The sequence below is a fragment of the Typopeltis vanoorti genome, chromosome 1, assembly GCF_054136105.1.
Source record: "Typopeltis vanoorti isolate ZY-2024b chromosome 1, IOZ_Tvanoo_1.0, whole genome shotgun sequence".
Taxonomy (NCBI): domain Eukaryota; kingdom Metazoa; phylum Arthropoda; class Arachnida; order Uropygi; family Thelyphonidae; genus Typopeltis; species Typopeltis vanoorti.
The window spans coordinates 30,317,821-30,344,254 of record NC_143549.1 but is presented as its reverse complement, the minus strand read 5'-3'; the positions used below and the strand labels follow the sequence as shown (position 1 = coordinate 30,344,254).

General features: G+C 35.8%; 1 protein-coding gene across 2 annotated transcripts in view; it reads left to right on the top strand.

Moving 5' to 3' along the window:
* The window catches only part of LOC150109861 (uncharacterized), a 391,072-nt gene extending 371,527 nt beyond the window's left edge, over positions 1–19,545 (top strand). For both annotated transcript variants that reach the window (XR_016550635.1, XM_090415398.1), the window contains one exon: positions 19,253–19,545. Coding sequence is in view for 1 of the 2 variants with exons in the window: in XM_090415398.1 (XP_090271524.1) it covers positions 19,253–19,344 (92 nt within the window). In the remaining variant the exon portion in view is untranslated. The remainder of the gene's footprint in view (positions 1–19,252) is intronic.
* Positions 19,546–26,434: the final 6,889 nt, after the last annotated feature.

Genomic DNA, 26,434 nt, shown 5'->3' with positions numbered 1-26,434 from the left:
ATACAAAAAATTCAAAAAGACAGTAAATGTAGATTGTGCAAAGAAAAGGAAGAAACGGTAGACCACATTATAGGTGGATGCAGCAAAATCGCACAAATTGAGTACCATAAAAGGCATGATAACGTAGCTAAGATAACCCACTTGCAGTTATGTAAAAAGTGTGGGTTTAAAGTATCTAAAGACTATTGGAAGCATAAAGTTCACCAGAAAGTGATTGAGAATGAAAAAGCTAAAATACTCTGGGATTTCAAAATCCAGACAAAAGCTTGTAATGTAATACACCCGATATCACAGTGGTTGAAAAAAGTGAAAACAAGGGTGTTAAGTTTATCGAAATATCAGTACCAGGAGATAGTTGGATTGACAACAAAGAAAATGAAAAAATTACAAAATATCGCGATTTGCAAATCGAAGTTGAACGAATCTGGCAAAAGAAAACGAAAGTTATTCCCATAATAATAGGTGCTTTAGGCGCCATCCCTAAAACATTGATAAAACATCTAGAAGCACTCGAGTTAGATGGATTAAAAATTGGGCAGCTGCAAAAGGCCACTTTGTTCGGCACAGCTTTCATTTTCAGAAAGTATTTCCCCAATAAGCCCTTGGGTAGGGCTTGAATTAGTGGAATATTAAGACTGAGGAAGCAAATCAAGCTTTGATGAATATTATATAAAGTAATAATAATAATGTATTTCTATGGACTTATTCTTCCTCTGTAGCCATGTCTCTGCTTTGTACATTCAGATTATGTTATCAATACCAGATACTCTTCTTCTTTATCCCAGTAATGCTGACAATGTAAGAAAACACCTTTGATACTGATTTATCTCTCACAGATACATGAATTATTAGTGTTTTTATATGTATTAATTTTTAATACATATAAACATAATTAATATATTATGTTTTTTTTTTATATTTGTCATGTTTTAGAAAAGGAGATTATTCTCCATAGTTCAAAGCACATTTCTATCAGATTCCTATTTGCTTCCTCCCCTCCCCAAGTACTGATGTGCCATAGACTCTTTTGCAACTTCTGTGTAAGAGATATGATATTAAAAAAACTGTAATGTATCATCAGTATATCAAATGCAGAAATATGTCAGCTTGTTCGAAATATAATAATTAATGGTGTTCTATTATTTTTACACGACACCTCCATAGAGCCAAAGAACTCGTGGATTTTACACTCACCTGCCATCTACACACCTCTTTAATATATTATTATTGTTACACCCTCCATGGAGTTGGCAAACTCATCATTGGAGGTTCATTCAACTGACAACAAATCTATCATATTGAATCTTAAAATCCATAACACTCTCTGCATTAACAACATATTTCAGTAATGAATTCTATTCACTGACAATTCTCCATGTAAAAAATATCCTCGCATCCCTCTTTGCCATACTCTTACACAACTTCCAGAGATGGCCTCTGGTTCTTCCTTTCTCACCTTCTACTCTTTTTAAAATCTCCTCACTAACTTAAATGTCTTTATTATATCACCTCTTTTCTTCTTATCCACCAAACTGCATTTCATTCAATCTTTCTCCACAGCCAGCATTCCATAGTCCTGATATTGTCTTAGTCATTCTTCTCTGGACCCTCTCCAATGTTTCCACATCACATTGAAAACCAAGTGACCAAATCTGAGCACAATAGTCCAAGTGTGGTCTAACCAGTGCTTTATACAGTGGCACAACCACCTCCTTATCCCTATGTGTCAGAGTACTTCACATCAGAGCAGCACTACAATGTACAATCTTTGCAACACTTGCAATATGTTCTCTAAACTTCAGTCTACTGCAACCATCACTCCCAAATCTTGAATGTCGTTCACTTCCTGCAGTACAGCCTTGTATTTCTGCACTTCAAAATACAACACCTTGCATTTATTAATATTAAAACTACAACCCTACTCCTTTGTCCACGTCAAAATATTGAAAATAAAATTTTACCAAATACAAATCATAGAAGAAATATTTTAAAAAGATTAAAATCTGATTTATGAAAGTGAAATGCATATATTTACACCAGTCATAAAGAATCCATATCAAATCACTGTACATTTTTCAGACTATTGAGCATTTCTAACATTATAAAAATAAAATAATGAAGAATTAATAAATAATAATTTATTAAAAAACTGCTGTATATATATGCAACCTGTTTTAACACATGTCACTTATGTTTATGCTACTGTCATGACATGTTTACATGAAAAAATTACTATAAGTAAATTAATTATCATAATTATCACTAGAACTTACCTTTGAGGATGGCACCTTGATTTTGAAATAGTATTGTCTTCATAACTTAAAAGATCTTCATTAAATGAAAAGTGTGAACTGGCACCATAACACGGATTCCCTTTGGTGGTTTTTCCTCTGTATGTGAAACATCTAGTATCCCATGTTGCATGGGGATTGGCGTGCCTTTCTGTTGTCATAGAAACAAAAAATCAATATGACATAACGTATTGCTGCTACTGCTGTAATGAATAAAAAATAAAATAAAAACATCTCACCTCATAGTACATAAGTTGATCTGAGGTCAGTGACATTTCTCTACTTGATTAATGCAGAGCTATTTGTTTAAAAAAAAAGTTGCAAAAAAGAAATGTAATCTGTACTTATAATATTTTTTTGACATAAGCATTAATTTGCTAAATTAATTTAATTAAAAAATGTTGCATAAGAAATATCCATAAATTTGAACTGTTATCTTTAAAATTAAAAAAAAACAAACATTTGATTTAAGATAAATCGTTACGACTAGTCACTGTGTTTTAGTTTCCTAGAATAGTTATAGTTAGAAAGTTTGCAATTATATCATTCAGGAAGTATCGAGTGTTAAAAGAAACATCATCATCAAATTCCTGCCATGTACCCTCAAGGGGGGGTGTACAGGATATGATAGTACTACATGAAAAAAATTACATCATTACTAACTTCCTATCTACAATTTTCCTCCAAATCAGTCTGTTACTTGTCAAGACTCCAACATTATCAGATCTTATATTTCTATCGTCTAAGGCACTTTGTACCGTATCAATCCACCTATACCTTGGTCTTCCTCTGGGTCGTTTTCCTGCCAACCTGGCAGAGAACACTTGTTTTGCTAATCTTTCCTCACCCATTCTGTTTAAGTGACCATACCTGAGATTAGCTCTGCTAATGCATTCCTGGCATGGGTTATGCTGACAATGTCAAGTTCTTTCCTAATATCCTCGTTTTTAATATGATATTGCCATTGATGCCATCTGTTCACGCCTATAATCTTTCTCAGGACTCTCATATCTGCAGTCTCTAGTCTTTGATCAAGTGTTTTACTTCTGACCCAGCTCTCAGATCCGTAAGTTAAAACTGGTTTGAACACTGTCTTGTAAACAGCTAATTTAGTGTTCCAACTAATTTCTCTCTTATTCCATATGAATTTATTCAATTGACTTCCTACCATATGAGCTTTGTTGATTCTGTTGTCTATTTCTATATTTAATTTACCATCTTCACTAAAAATTGTGCCTAAGTAGCTGAAATGTTTTACTTGTTCCACAGGTTCTCCATTCACAACACAGTTAACATTTTCAATGATTCTGCCTATTTTCATTGTCTTTGTCTTTTTATTGCTGACCTTCATACCATATCTATTACAACAGTTATTCAATTTAGTCAGAGAATCTTGCAGACTTTTAGCGGATTTATTTAGAAGTATAACATTACACATTTGTAGCCTGTGTAGCTCAGTGGATGTGGCATTTGCACACCACCGTGCTTGGCCGCACGAAGGAAGGCTTGGTTTCCAGTCTTGTCGGCGACTAGAGGAAATTTTTCTAAGCCTTTTTTCGACCGGTTCCAGAGTTAGTCAATCTCTGGCACGGGCAAGCAGGTTTTTCCTCCCGGAAACTCGGGTTTTTCGTCCTGTAAACTCAAGAAAATCGACCGTAGAACCCACATTATTTCAGACATTAAAAAAATATATATATATATTGTGTTAGGGACCACGAGATGGCGGCACATTTGAGCCATCTCTCTTCACTGCGTACCGCTTAATTAGTGATAGCCTTGGGCCATCTGTCTCTGATTGGGTACCAGTGGAGATTGAACTGCCCACTCAGTCTCCAAAAGTTAGATAGGGCTAAATGGCCTAGCCTACTCCCGTATACGGGAATAAAAAGGCGTTAGCTGATTTTTTTTTTTTTTTTTTGAAAGTTGGATTTCACAACTTTCAAAAATCACAAAATTTATCCTTTTTTTTTTTTTTTTGTTCTTCACTGAAGGATAATTTGCATAGAGGATGTTGACAGTGGTATTGGCTGTATTTCATAAGCAACCTTTGGTTTGTATGCAGTATAGCCTTTCTCCAACGGGGAAAAAAAAAAAGATAGTGTATTGCTATCATTCAGTGAAGAGATCGATATCATTGTTAATAGAAGTATCATCATTAGAAAGGGGAATAGCAGAATGGATGACTACTTTTATTAAACAAAACTCACAAAAAAGAACATATAAGGGAAAAAAATATACAGGAAAATAAATTACAAACAAGTACATTAACACAAAAAATAATCGACTTAGAATATCGATTTCTAATTTCCTTAGAATTTTATTTTGACCAGATCTGCTAGTCAACATAAATTCTAAGGAAGCTTGTTCATTATGTAGCCAGCAGATTGAAAATTAAGTATGTTAAAAATTATTATTACTACTTCACACCTCCAGAGAGTCCAAAGACTCATCGAGGGATTCATGGTACAGTGAGGGCGACCTTTTAGCAAATCGCTGGAGCACAGATCCTGGATAAAATTCATTATGGTAAAATTATGAAGACATCTTTTATGTTAGAGTAATAACTTTAATTTATGATTATTATTATTTTGGTAACTTCCATATAGTCAACAGATTCATTGTAGGAGGCCCATTCAACCAGCAACATACCTATCATAATAAGCTTTGAAGTTATTAACACTACATGCATTCACAATGCACTCTGGCAATGCAGCTCGCCGGATTTGGTCACCTGGTTTTCAGAAGGATGAAGAAATGCTGGAGAGGGTCCAGAGGCGACTGACTAAGATAATTTCTAACCTCTGGAATGTTGAGTATGAGGAAAGGTTGAGAAGGTGCAACTTGCAGAGTCTGGTGGAGGAGGAGGGGAGATATGATAGAGAGACCTACAAGTTGCATCTTCTCAGCCTTTCCTCAGAAGGATGAAGAAATGCTGGAGAGGGTCCAGAGGCAACTGACTAAGATAGTTTCTAACCTCTGGAATGAGAAGTATGAGGAAAGGTTGAGAAGATGCAACTTGCAGAGTCTGGTGGAGGAGGAGGGGAGATATGATAGAGAGACCTACAAGTTGCATCTTTCAGCCTTTCCTCATACTCGACATTCCAGAGGTTAGAAACTACCTTAGTCAGCTGCCTCTGGACCTTCTCCAACATTTCTTCATCCTTCTGAAAACCAGGTGACCAAATCTGGAGAACTGCATTGTGAATGCATGTAGTGTTAATAACTTCAAAGCTTATTATGATAGATATGTTGCTGGTTGAATGGCCTCCTACAATGAATCTGTTGACTATATGGAAGTTACCAAAATAATAATAATAATAATAATAAATTAAGTATGAGAAGTAATAAATTATGAGAAACGGGTTTTTTTCATGCAGAGTTGTGAATAATTGGAATGCCTTGCCTGAGAGTGTGGTGTCTGCAGAGAATTTGGGTGTGTTTAAAGCACGGTATGATGAGCTGTGTGTTTGATAAAAGGACCTCCTAGATGAGTCTTTGACTCCATGGGATCTTGGGTAATAATAATAATAATTTCACTCACTAACAGCTCTCCATGTAAAAAAATCTACTCCTCACATCTTTATACAACTTCTTCACCACATCTTTATACAACTTCCACGATTCTTATTCTTATTTTCTTATTCTCCCCTTCTTATCCTTATAATTTTGGCATTTATATTAAGGTCATCATCATCTGGAGTACACACACACACATAAACACATATGTATACAAAGAGACAAGCTCTTCAGGGGGGAGGGAATTCATCAAAGCTGGTGTTCTGCCTGTTATCCATATGACTAGAGATCACTAAGAGTTAATTACAAATAAAAAAAAAAACAGCATGAGAACTGAAATTATTGTCTAGAGCCCTGGAGTAGAGGATTGCTGTAAAAGTTATTATTAGTGACCTCTAAGAAGTCAAGAACTCATTGAGGAAAGCCATATATCACTCATAACCAGTCATACCTTCCCTTAAACTCATTCACAATAGATACCCTTACTATTTCAATAGGCAAACTGCTTCACATAATGAAAAATTCATCAATAGATCTCATATAATGTTCTATAACACCCTTTCAGAAGTTTCTATAATGCCACTCCTCTTTCTCCTGTTTACCAGTGCCTGCAGTCCACATACTCTCAATCTGTCCTAATAATTTGCATTCTATAATCCCACTATAATTTTTGTAACTCTTTGCAACTTTTCCACAGTTTTTTCATCCCCTCAGAACTTAGAAGACCAAATCTGAACAGTAATTCAGGTAAAGTCATATCAATGTTTGTTTGTTTCAGCATCATAGTTATCATCTAAGTAATATTTATAGTTTTTGCTGTGGGACCTTTCAACTTCAATTTCCTGTCCACTAGAACCCCAAGATCACTAGCCTCATTAGTTTCTCTATGCACACTTCCACCAATATAGTATACATTAGGAAATCTCATCATGCCAAAGTGCATAACTTTATACACTTTAATAATACTGAATTAACTTCTATTATCATTTGCTCACAGATCCAGCCTGTTCAAATCATTCTGCAAGTGCTGTATATCAGTAGCATTACTGATTGTCCAGCTATCTTTGCATCAGCAGCAAACAACTGTATGTCATATACCCATTCTCCAGGTCAGTAATTTATATTCCAATCCCATATCTGGCAGTTTATACAATAGCCTTTCATGTCATATTCTATCAAATTCCTTAACAAAGTCAGTGGACAAACTACATACTGACATAAATTTATTGCCAGCATACTAATAAATTATATTACACAAACAATATACTATAAATTTTGTACATTAAAAGAAATGTTACACAGTGATTAGCATTCATTTTGGTAAAATTTAATTTTAATGAAACAAACAGTTTCATTAAAATTTAAAAAAAAAACAGTATCACAGTGTATCCATTTCCTTTATTCAAATCATTTCCTTTGCTGTCATTTTATTATAAAATATAAACAATTTGCTCAACCATGTCCTCTCTTTAGCAAAATTTTGCTTGTCTGTCAATCCATTTCTGTACAAGTTCGTACCATCTTCTCTAAAGTCTTCACACCTGAAATACTGACCTGTAGTTAGACATATTAGTTTTTTGCTCAACTTTTGTACAATGGGACTATCGTACATTCTTTCCATTCCTGTAGGATCTTTCCTGAGTCGAGACTTTAAATTATGTTAAGTGTAATAGCTTAATTTACATTAAATTGAATTCATTATGGAAAAAACTAATTTTACCATAATGAATGCTGATGTGTAACTAAGTTAAAGACAAACTACATGTGAACATAAATTTATTGCCAGAATACTAATAAATTATATTACACAAAAAAAGTGTTATAAATTTTGTACAATTAAATTGCAATACATTTTTGGCAAAAGTTAGAAATTTCCTAGGGATGTAGATAAGGAATTAATGTACAGAGCTTACAGAAAACTATGTGGGAAGACATTTCAGTATGGAATATATCCACCCTGAGCTGCAATACAGCTCTCGCAATGTTGTACATGGACTGTTCAATAAGTAATAAGAGTAATTTTACTGTGGCAAAACCACTCATCACAATATTAATTTCTGTGGAATAAAGAAATGTTGCTGTCTGTATTATCAAAAGAGGTTGATAGATGGCGTATACAGGCTGATGTGCCAGAGTGTCACGTGACTAAACGCAAGCTTGTTTCGGCGCGCCTACGAGGCGAGACCAGTCATTGAAATGGAAGAATCCTTGGAACAGTGTTATGCGATTAAATTTTGTGTGCGTTTGCAAAAATTGGCATCGGACACTTTTAACATGATATGCGAAGCTTTCCACGATGAAGCAATGTCGAGAACAAGTGTTTTTCGCTGGCATAAAACTTTTAAGGAAAGAAGGCAAAATGTGGAAGATCTTGAACGTGAGGGAAGACCTTCAACGTCCATCACAGAGACAATGATCAACACAGCAGCGATTATCATCAAGCTCGTCAAAAGGAAGCGTCCATTGCTGAAGAATGGCTTCTTATTGCACCACGATAATGCAAGGCCACATATTGCTGGTTGTGTAGTGGACGTTTTGCAGAAGAACAACTACCACACCCTCCATACAGTCCTGATCTCACACCATGCGATTTCCGGCTGTTTCCTCAGCTCAAGAAACCACTAAAAGGTCACGATTTCGAAATCAACAAAACATGTGCAAAAGCTACAGAGGCGGTTTTGAAAGAACTCTCAAAAAACGGACTTTCACATGTGTTTAAGAAATGGACGCAACATTGGGACAAATGCATTGTCTCACGGTAGTTACTTCGAAAAAGACCGTGTAAATGATGACGATTAAAGGTAATCTGTTTTCTGTATAAATATAGTCTTATTACTTATTGAACAGCCTACGTACAAAGCCTAGCACCAAGTAATTCAGGAGTTCTTGAGGCAAAGTGGCCTACCCCTCCTTCAGAGCAAGGATAAGGCTTCAATTGGAGGAGAAATTCCACCAGCACTGTGTCTCTCCCTATTGCATCACAAATGTGTTCCATGGAATTGAATCTGGGGAGCAATGCTGACCACTTGATTCGATTAATATCCTCAGTCTCCAAAAGTATTTCCACTGCTTGTGTACAATGTGGTGTGGCATTTTATTATTATTATTATTTGACACCTCCAGAGAGTCCATAGACTCTTCAAGGGAGGCACCTGCTCTACAACTCTGTCTCCACCAGCTCAATCCACCAACTGACCACAACTACACCAGTGCCATCTACCTCCGACCACCACCACTAATATTTCCACAGACAATCACAAACATCCATGCCTGCGCTGGGATTTGAACCTGCAGCCTTTTGGCTGGAGAGAGAATACGCTAACCACTCGGCCAGCCAGGCTGGCATTATGGATTTTCATCCATAAAAATGAATTCTTCGCCTACAGCACCACAGAACAACTGAACATGTTCTGTGGATTCATCCATCAAGCATAATGTCTCCCCCACACACCATGACCCCAGCACCACCATATCTATCCATTTCAAGAACATTCTTGCAATGGTAAGCAGTACCACTTTCTTGCCAGATAAAGTGTCATGCAGAATAGGAAGAAAGACTAAAACAACTCTCATCTGTAAAAAGTACATTATTATTTCATTGTTGTCTTGTCCAATTTTTATGGATATGACACCACTGAAAATGTGCTCTATGATGAGCTGTGGATAAAGGGATGCAGACTACAGGACTTCGGGCATATAGGCTTGTCGCAGACATCTTGCAACAGTTTGCAACATATCTTGTTGCAACATCTTGCAACAAGATATCTGTATACCCGTGCTTGAATGGAACCGACTTGCAAGCTAACTTGCCATGGTGTGTCAATTATGTTTCACTATTATAACCAAAAATTATTATTACTACTTGACACCTCCAGAGAGTCCAAAGACTCATCGAGGGATTCATGGTAGAGTGAGGGTGACCTTTTAGCAAATGTCTGGAACACGTTCCATTGGTATGAAATGTAGCACAGCGCCTGGATACAACACTGTGTGAGATTCCAAACTCTCTGGCAATATCAGTTATTCTGCAGCCCTCTTCAAGCTTTCCAATAATTCTTCCCCCGTGAAATCATCTAAATGATGTCTTGGAGACATTACAAGATATCAGTGTTTGCAACTTTATTCCTTCACAAAAAGAGCTTCCTTCAAGCACAATTCACGTAGCATAGCCTTTTGCCTTTCATCCTGTTGAGTGCTTCTGCATGCTCCCTTTGCATGCGATTCAAAAATTTGAATGTGTACCCACTTTTTGCTTGTAATCATTAGGTTTACAAATTGTCATAAGCTGATTCATGTGAAATTGCAGTTGTAATCTTCAGAAATAGAGTTCATCCTTAGGTTTTGGACACCAGTGTATGAAATCAATATAAATATACTAGAAATTTGACTATACACAGAAGATGTAAAAAAGAATCCTGCAAATCAATATATGCTGCAGATTTCAATTTTTTTTTTTTTAATTTCTACTTCTGCAGCTTGTTCCACTTAAGTAAGGTCCTGTTTTTAGCTACATCCACCTATCTTGGTCTGTAACCACATCTTCTTCATTCTCAAGTCCTCCTCCACCATCTCCCTCCATCTCTACTTTGTCCACCTTCTCTTGCTTCCTCCTCCTCATCTGCAAGACCTTTCTTCCCACATACTTTTCCTCCCTCCCTCCCTCCTCATCAAATGACCAAACCATCTCAGCCTTGGAGCATCTTCGCTCCTAAGTTCATAACTTTCACCATTTACCTTACATAGTCATTTCTCAGATGATCCTTTCTGGTCACACTGCACATCCACCTAAGCATTCTCATCTCTGCTACATCCATCCTGCTAATGTTATTTTTCCTCAGAGCCACAGTTTCCATAGCATATGTCATAGCTGGTCTCACTACTATGCTTTTAGATTGATTGACACCCTCTTATCGCATAGCACTCCAGCTATCTCTCTCTCTCTCTCCAGTTCCTCCATCCTTTTTTTAAATTTAATTTTAAAAAATAATTTTTCTTCTAAAAAAGAAATTGTATGCATGATCGATTTGGTCAATATTGGTTTGTTTATTGATCACTTTTTATCATTTTATTGGAGTATTTCATGCTGGTAAAGCCTGTTTCCTTGCTAAAAACATGGGGAGAGTTGAAGGTTTAGAAATGTATTATCAGAATGTATTTTGAATAGTAAGTAAGTAATCTGAAAGTCTAGTTGTATGGCTGGATAGGTTTAACTATGTGTTTTAAGAGAATGTGCAAAGGAATAGTTGATACATCAATAACCAAGTTCCACAAAAGTCTAGCTATGGGAGCAGTATCGAAGGAGTGGCAGAAGGATAACATTGTACCATTGCATAAGATTTGTGGTAGAATAGAGGTGCTAAAGGAATTCTTTCGCTTGGTTGAACAGCGGGAAGGAGTGATGACAAGAGGCCACCCCTGGAAGTTACGAAAGGAAACTGTTTGCAAGAGGGTGAGGAGTGGTTTCTTTGCATGGAGGATGGTTGAACCATGGAGTGCATTGCCTGATGGAGTGTGAGAGCGAGGACAGTCAATGAGTTTAAAGAGTGGTATATTTGAACAGACAAGGATAATAAGTTATCTGTGAGGGTCAGCATGGATGTATTAAGATATTATTGATCACTTTATATCACTTGTTTTGAGGTTTTATTGACAATTGTGATATAGTAATGATTATTAGAAATGCATATGTATTCACAAGTATTATTATTATTATTATTCATCGAGGGAGGGCACCATCTTCCATAACTCTCTGTCTCCACCACTCAGTCCACTAACTGCAACTACACCAACATCATCTACCACTCACCACCACCAGTATTTCCACAGACAATCACAAACATCTATCCCCACTGCAGGATTCAGACCTACAGCCTTTTGGCTGGAAAGTGGATACACTAACCACTCAGCCAACCAGTCTGCTGAAAAATTCCTCTAGTCAGCTACTAGATTTGTGCAGAGGATGCAAATGTTACTTCCACTGAGCGACACAGGTTTATTTATAGAATAAAGAATAAAATTATTATGCTTTATTCCTCTGAATTTGTGTGTCTAATAATCATGTTCTTGTTTCACTGATCTGATTGCCTTTTATAATAAAGTAACAAAAGCAGTTGTTGAGACAAAAGGTATATATGTTACCGCTAAAGTGCGAAAACCGTTAATGTGCACATTACCTAGCTAATCTGCAGATTAACTGATTTGCTCCGTTAACGTGCGGAATCAAGAGTTTTCCGCATTTTACCTAGGTAATGTGCACATTAACGGCTTCCGTATTGTTAAAGTTCAAAAGTTTGTTTCTCTCATTTCCTTTCCCTACTCCTTCCCCCCTCTCCCTCCACTTTTAGTTTGGTTTTTTAATAAGTAAACATAATTTTATCATATGTTTTTTTTCTTAATTGTAATAATATTTTAAACCATTTGATTCCTTGTATTATATTAATTGATTGATGATTGATTCTATCAACTAATTTGTTGATTGTTTGATTGTATTAACTTGATTCTTTAGATATCAAAAAATAAATAAATAACATTATCTTAATTTAAACATACAAAAACGTTGCTGTTGTTCCAGCAAAGATCTTATTTTCACTTTAACGAGTGCCTAGTAGGTAATGTGCAGATTACCTAGGTAATTTGAGAAATGAAACAATTTTCCGCACATTAACGGATCACCGTATTTAATCTGCAGAATAACTGATTTCTGCACTTTAGCGGTAACATATATACTATGATATACTGCTATTTTTTAAATATTTTGATGAGGGAGAAAGGACACATACTGCCTTTTTTTTTAGATCTTGCAAAAACATTAACAATGTTCTACTAAAGTTGATATTTAAATTATCATATAGATTAGATCATTAATGAAATAGATTGGAGATTGACTGTTTGATAGATGTCAGAGAGTTCTATATAAAAGAACAAGTGTATCATAGAAGAAAAAGTTCACAAGTGGGGTTTCACAGTGTCCAGTACTAGAACCCCATTATGTCTGTCACATTGACACTGGAATTCAGACAGGATATTTAGTTATTTGCGGATGAAGGTGAAGCTGAGAAAGGTTATTGTGACAGTGCTGATATTATAGCCTTTCGGGAAGATTTGAATAAGCTGATTTGTGGGTGAATGAGTGCGGATAACAGTTTAATGCAGTGAAGTGTAAGGTCTTGAAATTTGAGTTCCATCAATGGAAAGTGCATATTCTATTGGTGGAATTGCACTACAGGAAGATGGAGGATGCCAGGGATCTTAGGGTGATGATTGTTAGAAACTTAAAATTTAGGGACATATTATGATGGTGGTGAAGATAACTCAGGGATTGCTGTAATACCAAAAACGTCGATGCTGGGATTTGATGAAGATAAATTAACCTGGGAGTGTGTTAAAAACTGTCAGTACTGTACGGCGTTAGTTATGAGAGAGACTGAGGTCATGCAAACAGAGTTTGGTGGATAAAAAGATGAAGTGATGTGATTAAGACATTTAAACAAAGATGTTTAAACATTTAAACATTTGAGAGGTAGTTACAGGAATGATACTGGGGGAAAGAGAGAGAGAGAGAAAACCTTCACATGATAGGATTCTCTGCTTCACCCTGAAAGAGTCAGAGGGTGGTTTGAAGTGCCTTTTTTTTTTGCATGGAGAGTGGTTGGATTGTGGAATTCATTGCCCGATAAGGTTGGGAAGATCACCTTGTCAGGCAGTAAATGTGTTTAAAGTATATTATGATGGACTTTGTGTTTTCTAAGGTGGACACCTCATGTTGAACTTCTCACTCCATGGAGATACTGAATAATAATTATTATTATTATTTGTAAGTGGCAAAAAAATTATATGTATACAGTGGCTGTGGTTCCTAAATGTGGCATAGCTTTTTTTTTTCTTCCCAACAAAATGAAAATGGCACTACCATTTGATGGAATTCTTTAAGTAATGAAAATTGAATTATCACTGATCATTGTGATAGTTCTCACTGAAATTTCAATGAAATATGCTCTCTGAACACCTTTAAATGTACATAAACAATCATAAGAGTGTTGAATCCATAATAGAAACATAAAATACATGTGAACATAGCAGAGACAGATAGAGAGAGAGAGAGAGAGAGAGATTTAATTAACTATACAAATATTTCTGTTTAAGTTTCTTAAACTATCATCATTGTAACAAAATAGAAATGGGAAATTCAAAATCAACTATGTAGGTACACAGTGAATGTTATATTTTTGTTTGCATTTGCAAGAGAATCAGATACATATAATGCTATTAGGATCTGATATAGCTGTGCAGTAATTTTTTTACTGATAACATTTCCCAAATTTTGGGCATAGGCAGTCCATCATTGAGGTTAAGGTTTGTGCATGAAGGACTTCAACTACATAAATAATTATTTAAAAAATTGACTTCTTTAAAAACACATTCAAATTTGTAGCAGGAGTAGAACAAGAGAGCACTCCTGGAAGCTGTATAAGGATGATATGAGTTATAGAGTGAGGAGCAGGAGGTGGAGGGTCAGTGACCTTTTTCTGTGTGAGAGTGTTGACGTCCTGCACTGAGTCTTGTGACTCCATGGAAGTCTGCTGTTAATGATAATAATCATAATGGAAATCTGCTTCAGTATCTACTCTCCAAAACCCTTTTAGTAAGTTATTGATTTTTGTGATATTCCATTTTTTTTTTTATCCGAGAAGAAGCATATGGTAAAGTTTGTAATATACAAACTCCAGTCTGTGCTCATAAAGAGCACTCCACAGAGCAATCATTAAGTTAGTGTTGCTTACCTCTGGACTCTACAGCATGATGGTTTATGTAACTTTTTTTTTTATTTATCCTATACACAAGAGGTCAGTGGACCTATAGGCACATTAGTGCCTTGTGTGTGTGTGTGTGTGTGTGTGCAGATGAGGACTGAGATAGTCATTTATTGATCTATTTTTTGAAAAGTTACAGGTTGTAGTTGTTTAAGAACACTTCTTGAGGAAGACTTTCCAGAGGACACACATGGACAGAATAAAAGAGAATGAATAGAAGCAGGTTCATTGTGTTTGCAATTACACAGTAAAGGGGTGTTGGGAGCTGCAGCTCTTGTATTAACAGGTTCAACAGAAAGTGGAGAAATGATGGTTGCCAATTCACTGGAGCAGCAACCATGGAGATACCTGTAGAGCAGACACAGTTCAAAAACATTGTGCCTGTGAGATAAAGGTTAAAGTGAGTCTGTAAGAAAGGAATAATTTATGAGCCTAATTGCATGCTTCTGAATGGTGTCAAGAATTTTAAGGGAAGTTTTAGGTGCACCACCCCAAACATGTGAGCGTTATTCTAAACACAGACAGATTTGGGATTTGTATATAGTGGAGATTGGTTGGGTGTAAAATAGTCTCTTGAATGAATTAAAATGCCAAGTTTCTTGGATGCTGAAAAAGCTATTGATGTAATGTGTTTATGCCAAGAAAGACTGGAGATAAACATTAACCCAAGCAAAGAGATATGATTTTGTCTGGTGATTTGTGCATCACTGAGGCTAAGGATACATGAGCTGGGATTTCTTTTGTGCAAGCAAAGGCAAGACTGTATTTTGGTGGCACCCATTGCAGGATAGTATGTAGATCAATGTTTAAGGCACTAGTTGCATCTTAGCTGATCTTGTAGCTCATCATGTTGGAGGTTTAATGGAATATTTACAGCTCCAGGAAAGAATTAAAAACTAATTTTAATGCTTCGAATATTTTGTCTCAGTCACTAAGACATCTTCAGGGATTACAAAGAACTCTTGTAACACACTCAGATACAACACAATACTAAGTGAAACATAACATAAATTATATAAATGTATAATTTAAATAAATATTATTGCATAAAATTTTCCAAAATTTGAGAAATATTAATTATCAGAGGTCCCACTTTACATCCTAGCCCACCTACAAACACGCATAGAGAGCACACCACCTAGATAAGACTTTAGAGTCACCCTCATGTTTCACTTAGTATTGTGTTGTATTTGTTACAAGAATTATTTGTAATCCTGAAGATATCTCAGTGACTGAGACGAAACATTCAAAGCATTAAAATTAGTTTTTAATTATGGAGACACTGTAGTTGTCTCCATAATTTTTTATAATGCAGTTAACCTCAGTATATACATACAATCTCTAGTATAACTACTGTAACATTAACAGATCAGAGCCTACTCACATTTTTGTTTCACATATAGTCCTAACAACTTGGACGATACTTCTGTAAGTTCTGCAACACTTTCTTCCTGGGTGCTGGCTAAAATTTGGATGGCCCTTGTCGGTCTTTTGGCAGCAGTTTTCCAGGACAATATATAGATTGAATCTCTGTCGATAAACTGAACCACTTGTTGATAGCACAAATTCCACACGTACATAGCATGTTCAGCGGCTACTGGAAATGTATTGGGCAATAACGGCCTCACCTGGGTTCCCCCCCCCTGCACCTGGGAGTCATGCCTCCACATGAACAAACTTGAGAGCGAGAGAGAGAGAGAGAGATGTGTCTAGAGCTCTTTTATAGCTCTGTTCATTCTTTGTTCTGTAGCTGTAACTCCCCAGATCTTCTCCAAACATGATGACGTCACTTGGGCTACCTTCGTTTTTGGCAGCAAATTTCTACTTGTGTATGACCTTTCGAACGTTTGCTCTCACTGGGTAAAACATAATCCGGGCTAATCCCTTATTTTTTTGTCACATATACACTTTCAATATACTTTTTTTTTTTCAGCTTAACAGTAGAATTATTTAGTTTTAAAGCTTTACAATTTCTGATTTCTACATGATTAAGAACCTATGTAAAAGCGATCACAGGAATTTGTATAACAATCTCCCCACGAGAGATTTTACACTATCATCTGTAAAGCATGTGGATGGGATGAGTGGTTATTATGAGTAGATTATTTATGTACAGGAGAAAAAGAGTAGGTGATAGGACAGACCCACCTACCAAGACTTGCAAAACTGGCCATTCAATTACAGAGTGGCAGGAAGATTGAAGGATAGCAATTTGTTTAGTAGGCCTGTATTCGACCCCATTGAAATGTATTCTCACCATTGAAATGTCAATGGTGAGAGCACAAGTTTCTCCCAACCTTTCCATGGTACATGTCCAGTGTTGGGTGATGTAACCTACATGATCAGCTGTGGATCTTGAATGGTGGAATCCATTATGTTGGTTGCTGATTAATTGGCGGGCTGCATATGAGTATTAAGAAGTTGGCTATTGATGGCAATTGCTTGGTAATTTGACAGTAGACTTCTATCACCCTTTTTTGGAATAGAATGGATAAGAGATTGCTTTCATGCATTGGGATAAGTACCAGATATATATATAATAAATTATAGAGATTATGAGGAACAGGTGTTAGCCCTGGAGCACAATGTTTGAGAGCAATTGAGGAGATGACTTATCGAAAAACTATTGGAGGCATACTCTGCTTGGATTTTGGGGTAGAAAGTGATTTCCTTTGGTCATCAATACAGGAGTTTGAGGAAAAGAGTGATGCCAGGAGATCAACTTTATCTTTGGTGAAGTAACAGTGGTGCCATCAAGATGAGACAGAGGTGGAAGTGCAGGAGAGCAGTTATGTCCAACAGCTATCCACATACACAGAAAAGGTTGAAAACTTGTAACTCATCAGTGCCCAGTGTGGACAAGCAGTTAAGAAGGAGGGAACTTGTTGATGTGTAAGTTGGCCCAAGAAGAGAAATCTGATCTCTTGAGTGGAGATCTGAATATTATCAAGGGTAAGTGAAGTGAGATCCTTCATATTATAAATAAGAATGATCATCTCACTTTAAGTGTATTCGTGAACATTGAAGTTTACTGAATTATCTTCACTCCAGTAGAGAATGATTGGCAAGGAAATCAGTGTTTAAGACATTGATTATGGAAGTTCTTAAAGTTTGGATTATTATAGCACTGTAAGGTTTTTGAAACAAAGGCAATTAGCAAAACTATGAATAAGTTTTGAGAACAAAAGAATAGGGTTCTGCAGCATGGGTGGGGAAATCCTCAGATTTCCCCACCAATGACTTTCTGCCATGACGTATATTGAATGAAGAGATGAAACTGAGAGAATCTGATTATAAAGGACAGAAGGTAGATCATAAGTTGACCTACATGCCAGACCTAATGTCAAGAGCAATCAAATTAGCTTCTGCAAGCCTTTCCATGACTTGTGTCCAAACGCTGGTAAGGTAGGCAAGAGATCTGTGGAGAAAAAAGATAGCATTCATATAGGTGATCATTAATTAATTGGTTAATGAAGCGATACATGAATAGGATTAAGTCAGTTAATTGAAGGGTCAAAACAGTCACTTCAATTAACTGATTCTTTCATGTTAACCAACTACAGCACACACACCATGTAATTGTACTTCAGTTATCAGAATAGCAAATTCCTTTCTAATGTGGTCTGATATGCGTATACTCATAATTAGGGGCAGCTCGTACATAGACTGCGGAACTGCAGCACCCCCCCCCCCCCCCAATTTTTCTCAATACATAAATATATTTATTAATTTATGCTTGTAATATTTAATTTTATCATCAACAATCCTATACAATTCTCTTATTTTATATAAAAAATAATAAAAATCCATCTTGTAGCACTTAGGAGGACGAAGGATGCTAGCAGCATTGTGTTTACCACAGTGCCATATTGCAATGCGTGCAAGCATATGCACATCATAGTGAGATAAGAGCTATTAGCGTAATGCAGCACTGTTCGTTGCGCAGTTCCACTGTTGTTTATATGCAGTTTGCGCCAGTAGTAGAGTGTTCATAGTGCTTATCGTGTTTACTCCTCTTTAAATATTTGGACATTACAATTAAAGACATAACATTTGTTATAGTTTTTATTTTAGAACATTATTGGGGTTATGATAATGGATTTTATTTTTAAGTAATTTTGAATTATACTAAACTGTATAATTTTATTGATAATAAACATTATTTTTTCATGTTTACTTTTTTTTTTAATTTTTACCATAATTTTGATATTTTATCCAAACACATATGCACTGTACTTGCAGTGTGTATGTATATTTCAAAAGTTGCTGCATCCCCATGATTTCAAGCCATGAGCCGCTGCTCATAATAGTATGAAATTTTTTTTTTTTTACTGTGGTCTTTTAGTTTTAAAAGTTATCATCGTTGGTTTGAAAAACTTTTGTGCAGTGAATGCATATAATTATCTTTCCATTGGAGGAAATTTGTTCATATAATCATATTCATATATATTCATTTATTCATATATTTGAAATCAAAATTATGAATTACTAGGATTTTGTTATTTTTTTGGTTCATATGAAAGCCAATGATGATAATACACTGAATTTCTGAAAAAGTTTTAGATAATATCAATTATGGTAGCATAATCTTATAAGTAACATAAATAATGGTAAGAATAATTTCTTTGCTTTCAGGATATTATGATGCCACCAGTCCACCTCCACCATCATTTTGTAATCCAAAACCATGGCAATATCCATCCTATTCTTCTTTGGATGATTCTTAATTATTAATATTTAAAGATAAGTAATGAAATAATGAATTATTATTTCAGAAGAGTAGCATTTATTTTTATGTTTATTTTTTGAATATGAATGTAACGCATTAAATAACTTGAATAGCTATCATTATGAAGTGCTAGAAATGTATTATGCTATATATTAGCAATTTTTTTCACCAAATAAAAAAAAGATTTTTATCAGCTAAATTTTGTTTATTAAATTAATATTTAATGATTTTTTAAGAATTAAGTTTCAAAATTTAGTTTCTGTATTTTCATTGTTATCAGGTTGGACAATAATCACTAAATTGATGTAGTTAATATTTTAATTACATAGTTCAAATATTCACTATCAGGGCACCCACAACTCCTCTGGCAATCTATTTCAGTTATTCATTACTGAATAACTGAAAGCAAAAATCTAATCTGTACATCCATACTAATCACACTCTTGAGCAGTTTCTAGGAGTTACCCTAGTTCTCTCCCTACTCATCATGTACTAAAAGTTTTCTTTTGTATTAGTTTTATAGAATCCCTTTAGTAACATATAATTTTCAGTCGTGGTCCCTCTTTTCTGCCTGTCAAATAAACTTTGCAATTCACACACCTTCATTCGATCCTAATAGGGAGCATTCCTTATGAGGATAGATTGAGGAGATAGTTGATGAAAGGACGCTATTTCCACCATCTCCTCATCTGGTTACTTGGCTTCATAAGAAGCCCAGGTGATCAAATCTGTGCACATATTCAAGATGTAGCCATATCACAGCCTTATAAAAAAGAGATATGGAGATTATTATCACCTATAATAAGGTGTTAACACCTTTTGGCAACTGGTATGATATGACTTCTGCATTATTTTCACCTTAGAACCACCACCTCTGGGTCTGGCCTCAATAAAGGTTGAAACCAGTCTGGGTAGAGACCCTTTCCTTAATGCTTAGCAGTATACATGTCTGCAAGGAGATGTGCTTTGCATTATAGGATACCAAGGCAAGTGATCAGAACTTATACCAATTTTATCACAAGTTGCCCCAGTCCTGAAAATACTTCAGGCCCAAACTTTGTTTGCTTATGCTTGGATAAAGGATTAAACCAAATATATAATTGGTAGCATAGCCAAGTGAAAAAACTTCCATCAACTATCTCTAATCCAGAGAATTTTAATAATAAGGTGTTGACACCTTTTGGCAACTGCTATATGGTGATATGACTTCTGCATTACTTCCACCTTAGTATCGCCACCTCTGGGCAGGGCCAGCCATCTCGGGGGTGCAGTGGACTGGTGCAGTTTAGGAGTACAACATGGGCCTCACGATCGAGTGGGCACAGTCGGTACACATTTGCAGAAACATATGATATTTCGAATGTGTTTTTTTTTTGTTTGTTTTCCTCTGCCAAAATCATTTGCAGGTAAGAGGTTTTACAATACGTTTATTTTGAATCCTTTAATTTTTACCTTTGAAAAATATTTTAGGGCCCCAAAAAGTTTCTTTTACCTGGGCCCCTTTATAGAGAAGGCCGGTCCTGCCTCTGGGTCTGGCTCCCACTGACGACACCTCCATAAAGGTTGAAACCGGTCTGGGTAGTGACCCTTCCCTTGATGCATTGCAGTATACATGTCTGCAAGGAGATGTGCTTTGCATTATGGGATACTAAGGCAAGTGATCAGAACTTATACCACCTTTATCACGAGTTGCCCCAGTCTTGAAAATACTTCAGATGCAAACTTTGTTTGCTTATACTTGGATAAAGGATTAAACCTAATATATAATTGGTAGCATAGCTAAGTGAAAAAACTCCCATCATTTTATACTACTAGTTTAGTGTTTTGGCTAATTTCTCACTTATTCTATATAAAATTATTCAGCTGGCTACCCACCTACCAGCTTTTCTTATTCTGTTGTCTATTTCCAGATTTAACCTGCCATCTTCACTAAAAACTGCCTAAATAGGTGAAATATTTTATTTGTTCTATAGGATCTCCATTCAGAATGCAGCTGAAGTTGTCCATATGATTGCCTGTTTTCATAGTTTTGGTGATTATATTGCAGATTTTCATGCCAAATTTGTTATAGTTGTTATTCAATTTAGTTAGAGTATCCTGGAGACTTGCACTAGATGTGTTTAGGAGTACAACATCATCCACATAAAGCAGAAGGCTAAGTTTGACATCTTCAATTCTGATATCATGCCTCATGTCACTTTCTTTCATAATTTGATCCACATAGATGATGAATAAGAGTGGAAATAATGTGCATCATTGTCTTACCCCTGATTTTACATAAAACTATTTTCCTGTATTCCCTTCAATTCTAACTGCTGACTGACAACTTAAATATAGCTATTATTGCCCTGTATAATTCCATTCATCCATATAATTATAGTGCTTTGAAAAGTTTTTCTTTGGGCATATTGACCGAAGAAAAACTATCCCTTTTCCAGATCTACAAAGCTTGACTACAGATCCTTGTCTTATTCCCATGATTCCTCAACTATTTCTCGTAAGGTGAGAGTGATCGTGACAGCCTCTATTTGACCTGAACCCAGCTTGTTCTTCTCCAAGTTTTTCTTCCACAATCTTTCTTGACCTCTTTTCAGATATGCTTGCATAAATCTTACCTGGAACACTTAGTAGAGAAATTTCCTCTTTAATTCTCACATTTAGCTTTATTCCCTTTTTTTTTTTATTTAACCTTCTCACAAGGCCTTCTGAAATTGCATTATGCAATGTAAAATTTTTATATGTCAATATTTAAGTGTTTCTATTTGAATATCATATACTCCAGCTACCTTTCCACATTTCAAGATTTTGATGGCTGTTTTTTTTTTTTTCTATCTCAAGTACTGATATGTACTTCTGACTGCATTCCTCTTGCAATTTTTCTATTACTGTTCTGTCATTGCTGCTTGTTTTGTTTAACAGGCTTTCAAAGTAATTACTCCAGACATGTAGGATATCCTTATCTTCAGTTTTTTGTGTCACCTTGATCATCTTTGATTCTTTTGCAGTACTCTTTCCTCCATTTCTGAGCTTTTTCGATAGCCTCCAGAATGTTTTGCTACTTTCCTGATATTTATTTTCTATATTCTTACCAAATGCTTATGCTTTCTTCTTCTTTTCCAGGACTGCTTCTTTAACTTCTTATGTCCACCATGGTGTTCTTATTTTGCTATACTTGCAGACAACTTCACTTCATACCTTCCTGACTGAATCAGTCAATGTTTTCTACAAATTTTGCTAATGACTCCAAGGTTTGGTTCTTGTTTTCAATCTGTTTTATTTTTCCTTCAGTAATGTTTGTATAGGTGAGTCTACAATTTACCTGTAAAAGCTGCTCAACTTTAATTCTTTTAAAAACTTTCTTACATAGTTCTTTTCAATGTGATATTCATTTTTATCCTGCTTAGCACTAAGTAATGTCACTTCTAGTTTTCTAATTTCATATCTTCTGAACACTCTTGTATCCTGAACCAGCATGAAGATAGCATATCAACAATGATGTAGTCAGTGAAGTTTTCTTATTTCTTGTGTCTTCTCTCCACATGAACTTGTGCACATCTTTCTGTTGGAACATGGTGTTAGTAATGACTAACTAGTCTGTGTCCTGAGCAGAAGTCCAGCAAATACTTTCCATTATTATTAGCTTTGTCCTTTTCTTTTTTTCAAATGGGATTCTTTTCCTACTCTGCTGTTCAGATCTCCAACAAGGACCACTTTTTTGGTGTGTATCAGCATATTAAAACCATATCCTTTTAAGGCAAGCCTTGCTGCTCTTATGGACACCAAAGAAGAGTATTAAAAATGAGTTTGTAAAAATTATTGCATGAACATACTGCATTTAATCATGACTTACTTTTCACGGTATTAACAACACCACACAATTTTTTTCAAAGAGATGTTTTATTAACGGCTAATATTTCGCTGATTTTCAACTCAGCATCATCAGAGCATAACACACTTGTACACGCAACAGTGAGTGAGTGAAACTACAATTGCAATGGACAAAAGATCTAAAGTCCTATTTTTGGCACCCTCTAACGAACAAAAAAAAAAAAAAAGCTATGCAAGAGTTACTCTTAGGATAACAGTCGTCTCCCAAATTTTTGGCAAATTAATGCAACCATATTTATGCAACCATAGAATTTAAATGCACACTGTATTTAAATTCCTCATATACAGGGTGTTTGGGATAAATTTGACATATTTATAATTAATTATATTTTTCCGTAAGTTACATGTATTAACACACACTTCTCTTCATTTAAAAGTTTGGACCCTTCTTCATTCATATACAAGATGTCAGAAAGGATGGATAGCTGGAACCCACCTGAATCATGGAAGAGAATAACTTGTATCATGATGATTCGTGCCCGCCATCAAAATAAGGATATTACGACTGCTGCCCAATGCTCCCTGAATACAGTAAAAACAATCAGGCATGAACTAGAGACTTGCAATGGTGACTACGAGGATGTAGCAAGAAGAAAGATCCCTAGCAGACGATCTGATTGCGTTCGTACAGCAGAATTCCTCGCAAATCTGCAGGAACAGGTGTTGAAGAACCCTGGCATTGGAATTCGGGCTTTGTTCGTGGAGTTGCTAACTGTAGTCAAGCCCTGGATAACAAGGGTAGCCAATGGTAGGCCGTATGTATGGCAGCAGGATTCGACCCCTTGCCACACCTCTGGGAAAAGTCAAAAATGGTTGTCTGAAAATTTCTACGACTTCACCAGTCCAAATGTTTGGCCTCCAAACTCCCCAGACCTTAACCCCATGGATTATTTTGTATGGGGCGCAGTTGAAAAAGACACCAATCGCACTTCCAGTAATACAAAAGCCCAGTTAATGGATAAAATTAAAACAGTTTTTGCGGCCCTTCCCAGGGAGACTGTAGCATCAGCTTGTTCGAGGTTCCGATGCAGAATTGAAGCTGTGATCGATGCTAATGGTGGTTATTTTGAGTAAATCTTGTTGATAGTATTGTAATTAACTCTGCCTGTAATGTTTTTTTGTCAATTCATTAAATTTAATAGATACAAAGAAGATTTTCTTTTTCCTTACGAAACTGTCAAATTTATCCCGAACACCCTGTATACCTTTGAGGGGGGGTTACAGGTTCTTATGGCAGTACTATATGAAAAGTTACATCATTACTAACGTCCTAACAACCAGATTAGCCTGTTATCTTCAACATTCCAATATTATTAGACCTTATATTTCTGTCTTCTAAGGCACTTTTTACTGTATCAATTCACCTACATCTTAGTCTTCCTCTGGGTCTTTTTTCTGCCATCCTGGTAAAGAACACTTGTTTAGCTAACTTTTCATCTTCCATTTTGTTAAAGTGACCATAGATTAGCTCTGCTAACAATGCCAAGGTCTTTCCTAATAGCCTCATTTTTAATATGATACTGCCATTGATGCCATCTGTACACTCTGCTAATCTTTCCCAGAACTCTCATATCAGAGGTCTCCAATCTTTGATCAAGTGTTTTATTTCTAACCCAGCTCTAAAACCCATAACGTACAACTGGTTTGAACACTGTCTTGTATATAGTTCATTTTGTGTTTGCATTAATTTCTCTCATAACACACATAAATTTATTCAGTTGACTTCCTATGATAACAACTTTGCTAAGTCTGCCGTCTATTTCAAAGTTTAATTTGCCATCTTCACTAAAAATGGTGCCTAAAGAGCTGAATATTTTAGTTGTTCTATAGGTTCTCCATTCAGGATGTAGTTGATGTTTTTAATGTTTCTGCCTATTTTCATTGTCTTTGTCTTTTTAATCCTGATTTTCATACAAATTTATTACTGCAGTTATTCAATTTGGTCAGTGAATCCTTCAGACTTGTCCTGGATTTATTTAGGAGTATAATGCTATCTGCATAAAGTAAAGAGCTGAGACCAGCATCTCCAATCTTGATATCAGGTTTAATACCACTTTCCTTCATAATATGATCCGTATAGATGATGAATAACGGTAGAGATAACCACCAAATAGAGACAGGAGTGAAAAGACAAATCATAATGGGAGACTTTAATTATCCAAATATTGATTGGTGGCAGAAAAATATCACAAGAAGAATGAAACTGAATTAATTGAGCTGTTGCGGGACAACTTCCTCAAGCAGAATGTGACAGAAGAAACACATGGTCAAACCGTGTTAGATTTGATTATAGTGTCAGAGGGTGTTTAAGTTAAAGACGTAACTATTCTGCCTCCAGTTGGTTGACTGACCATACAGAACTCACTTAGGAAGTGACTAAGTTTATGAATGTTCCATTCAGAAAATGTTACATGCTGAACTACAAAGCAGGAAATTATGACCGACTGAGAAGTATATTGAGTTCAGTGGAATGGGATCGGTTGCTAGATGAAAAGAAAAAGATCAACAGTGTATGGGAACATTTAAAAAATACTTAAATGATGCAATATCAGAATGTACAGATGGCATCCATTTGACCTCTACCCTATTTATTCTTTGAATAAATAGGGTAGTAGGAGTCAAATGGATGCGTAATCTTATTAAGCAAGAGATTCATAAGAAACAGATGATGTGGAAGGAATACCGAGTGCATCAGAATGATGTCCATTATGAAAATTATAAGCAGCAGGCCAGAAGATCACAATTGTTATATGGAAAGCTAAGCCTGAGTATGAAAAGAAACTGGCTCTGCAAGCTGAAAACAACCCACAAGAATTCTGTTGATATGTTTCAAGTAAAAAAAGGAATGAATATGAAAGATTAACTCTTCTGAATGCAGATGGTGTGCAGGTGACAGATGCAGAAGAGGTTGTTTATCTAATGTATGCCCATTTTGCTAAAAGCTATCTACCTGGTGTATGCAACATTGATACTTTTGGATTTTGCTAAAGCTTTTGACAGAATACAGCATAGAAGACTATTGCATAAATTAGAGAATATGGGTTTGGATTATAAAATAATAGTGTGGTTAAGAAGGTGACTGACTGATGGATATTAAAAAGTGGTATATGGGGAATGTGAGTCTGGGGCAACTCTGAGGTTTACCAGTGCCACCATCTCTTTACATGGTGTATGGAGTGTAGATAGCTATAAGGACTTAT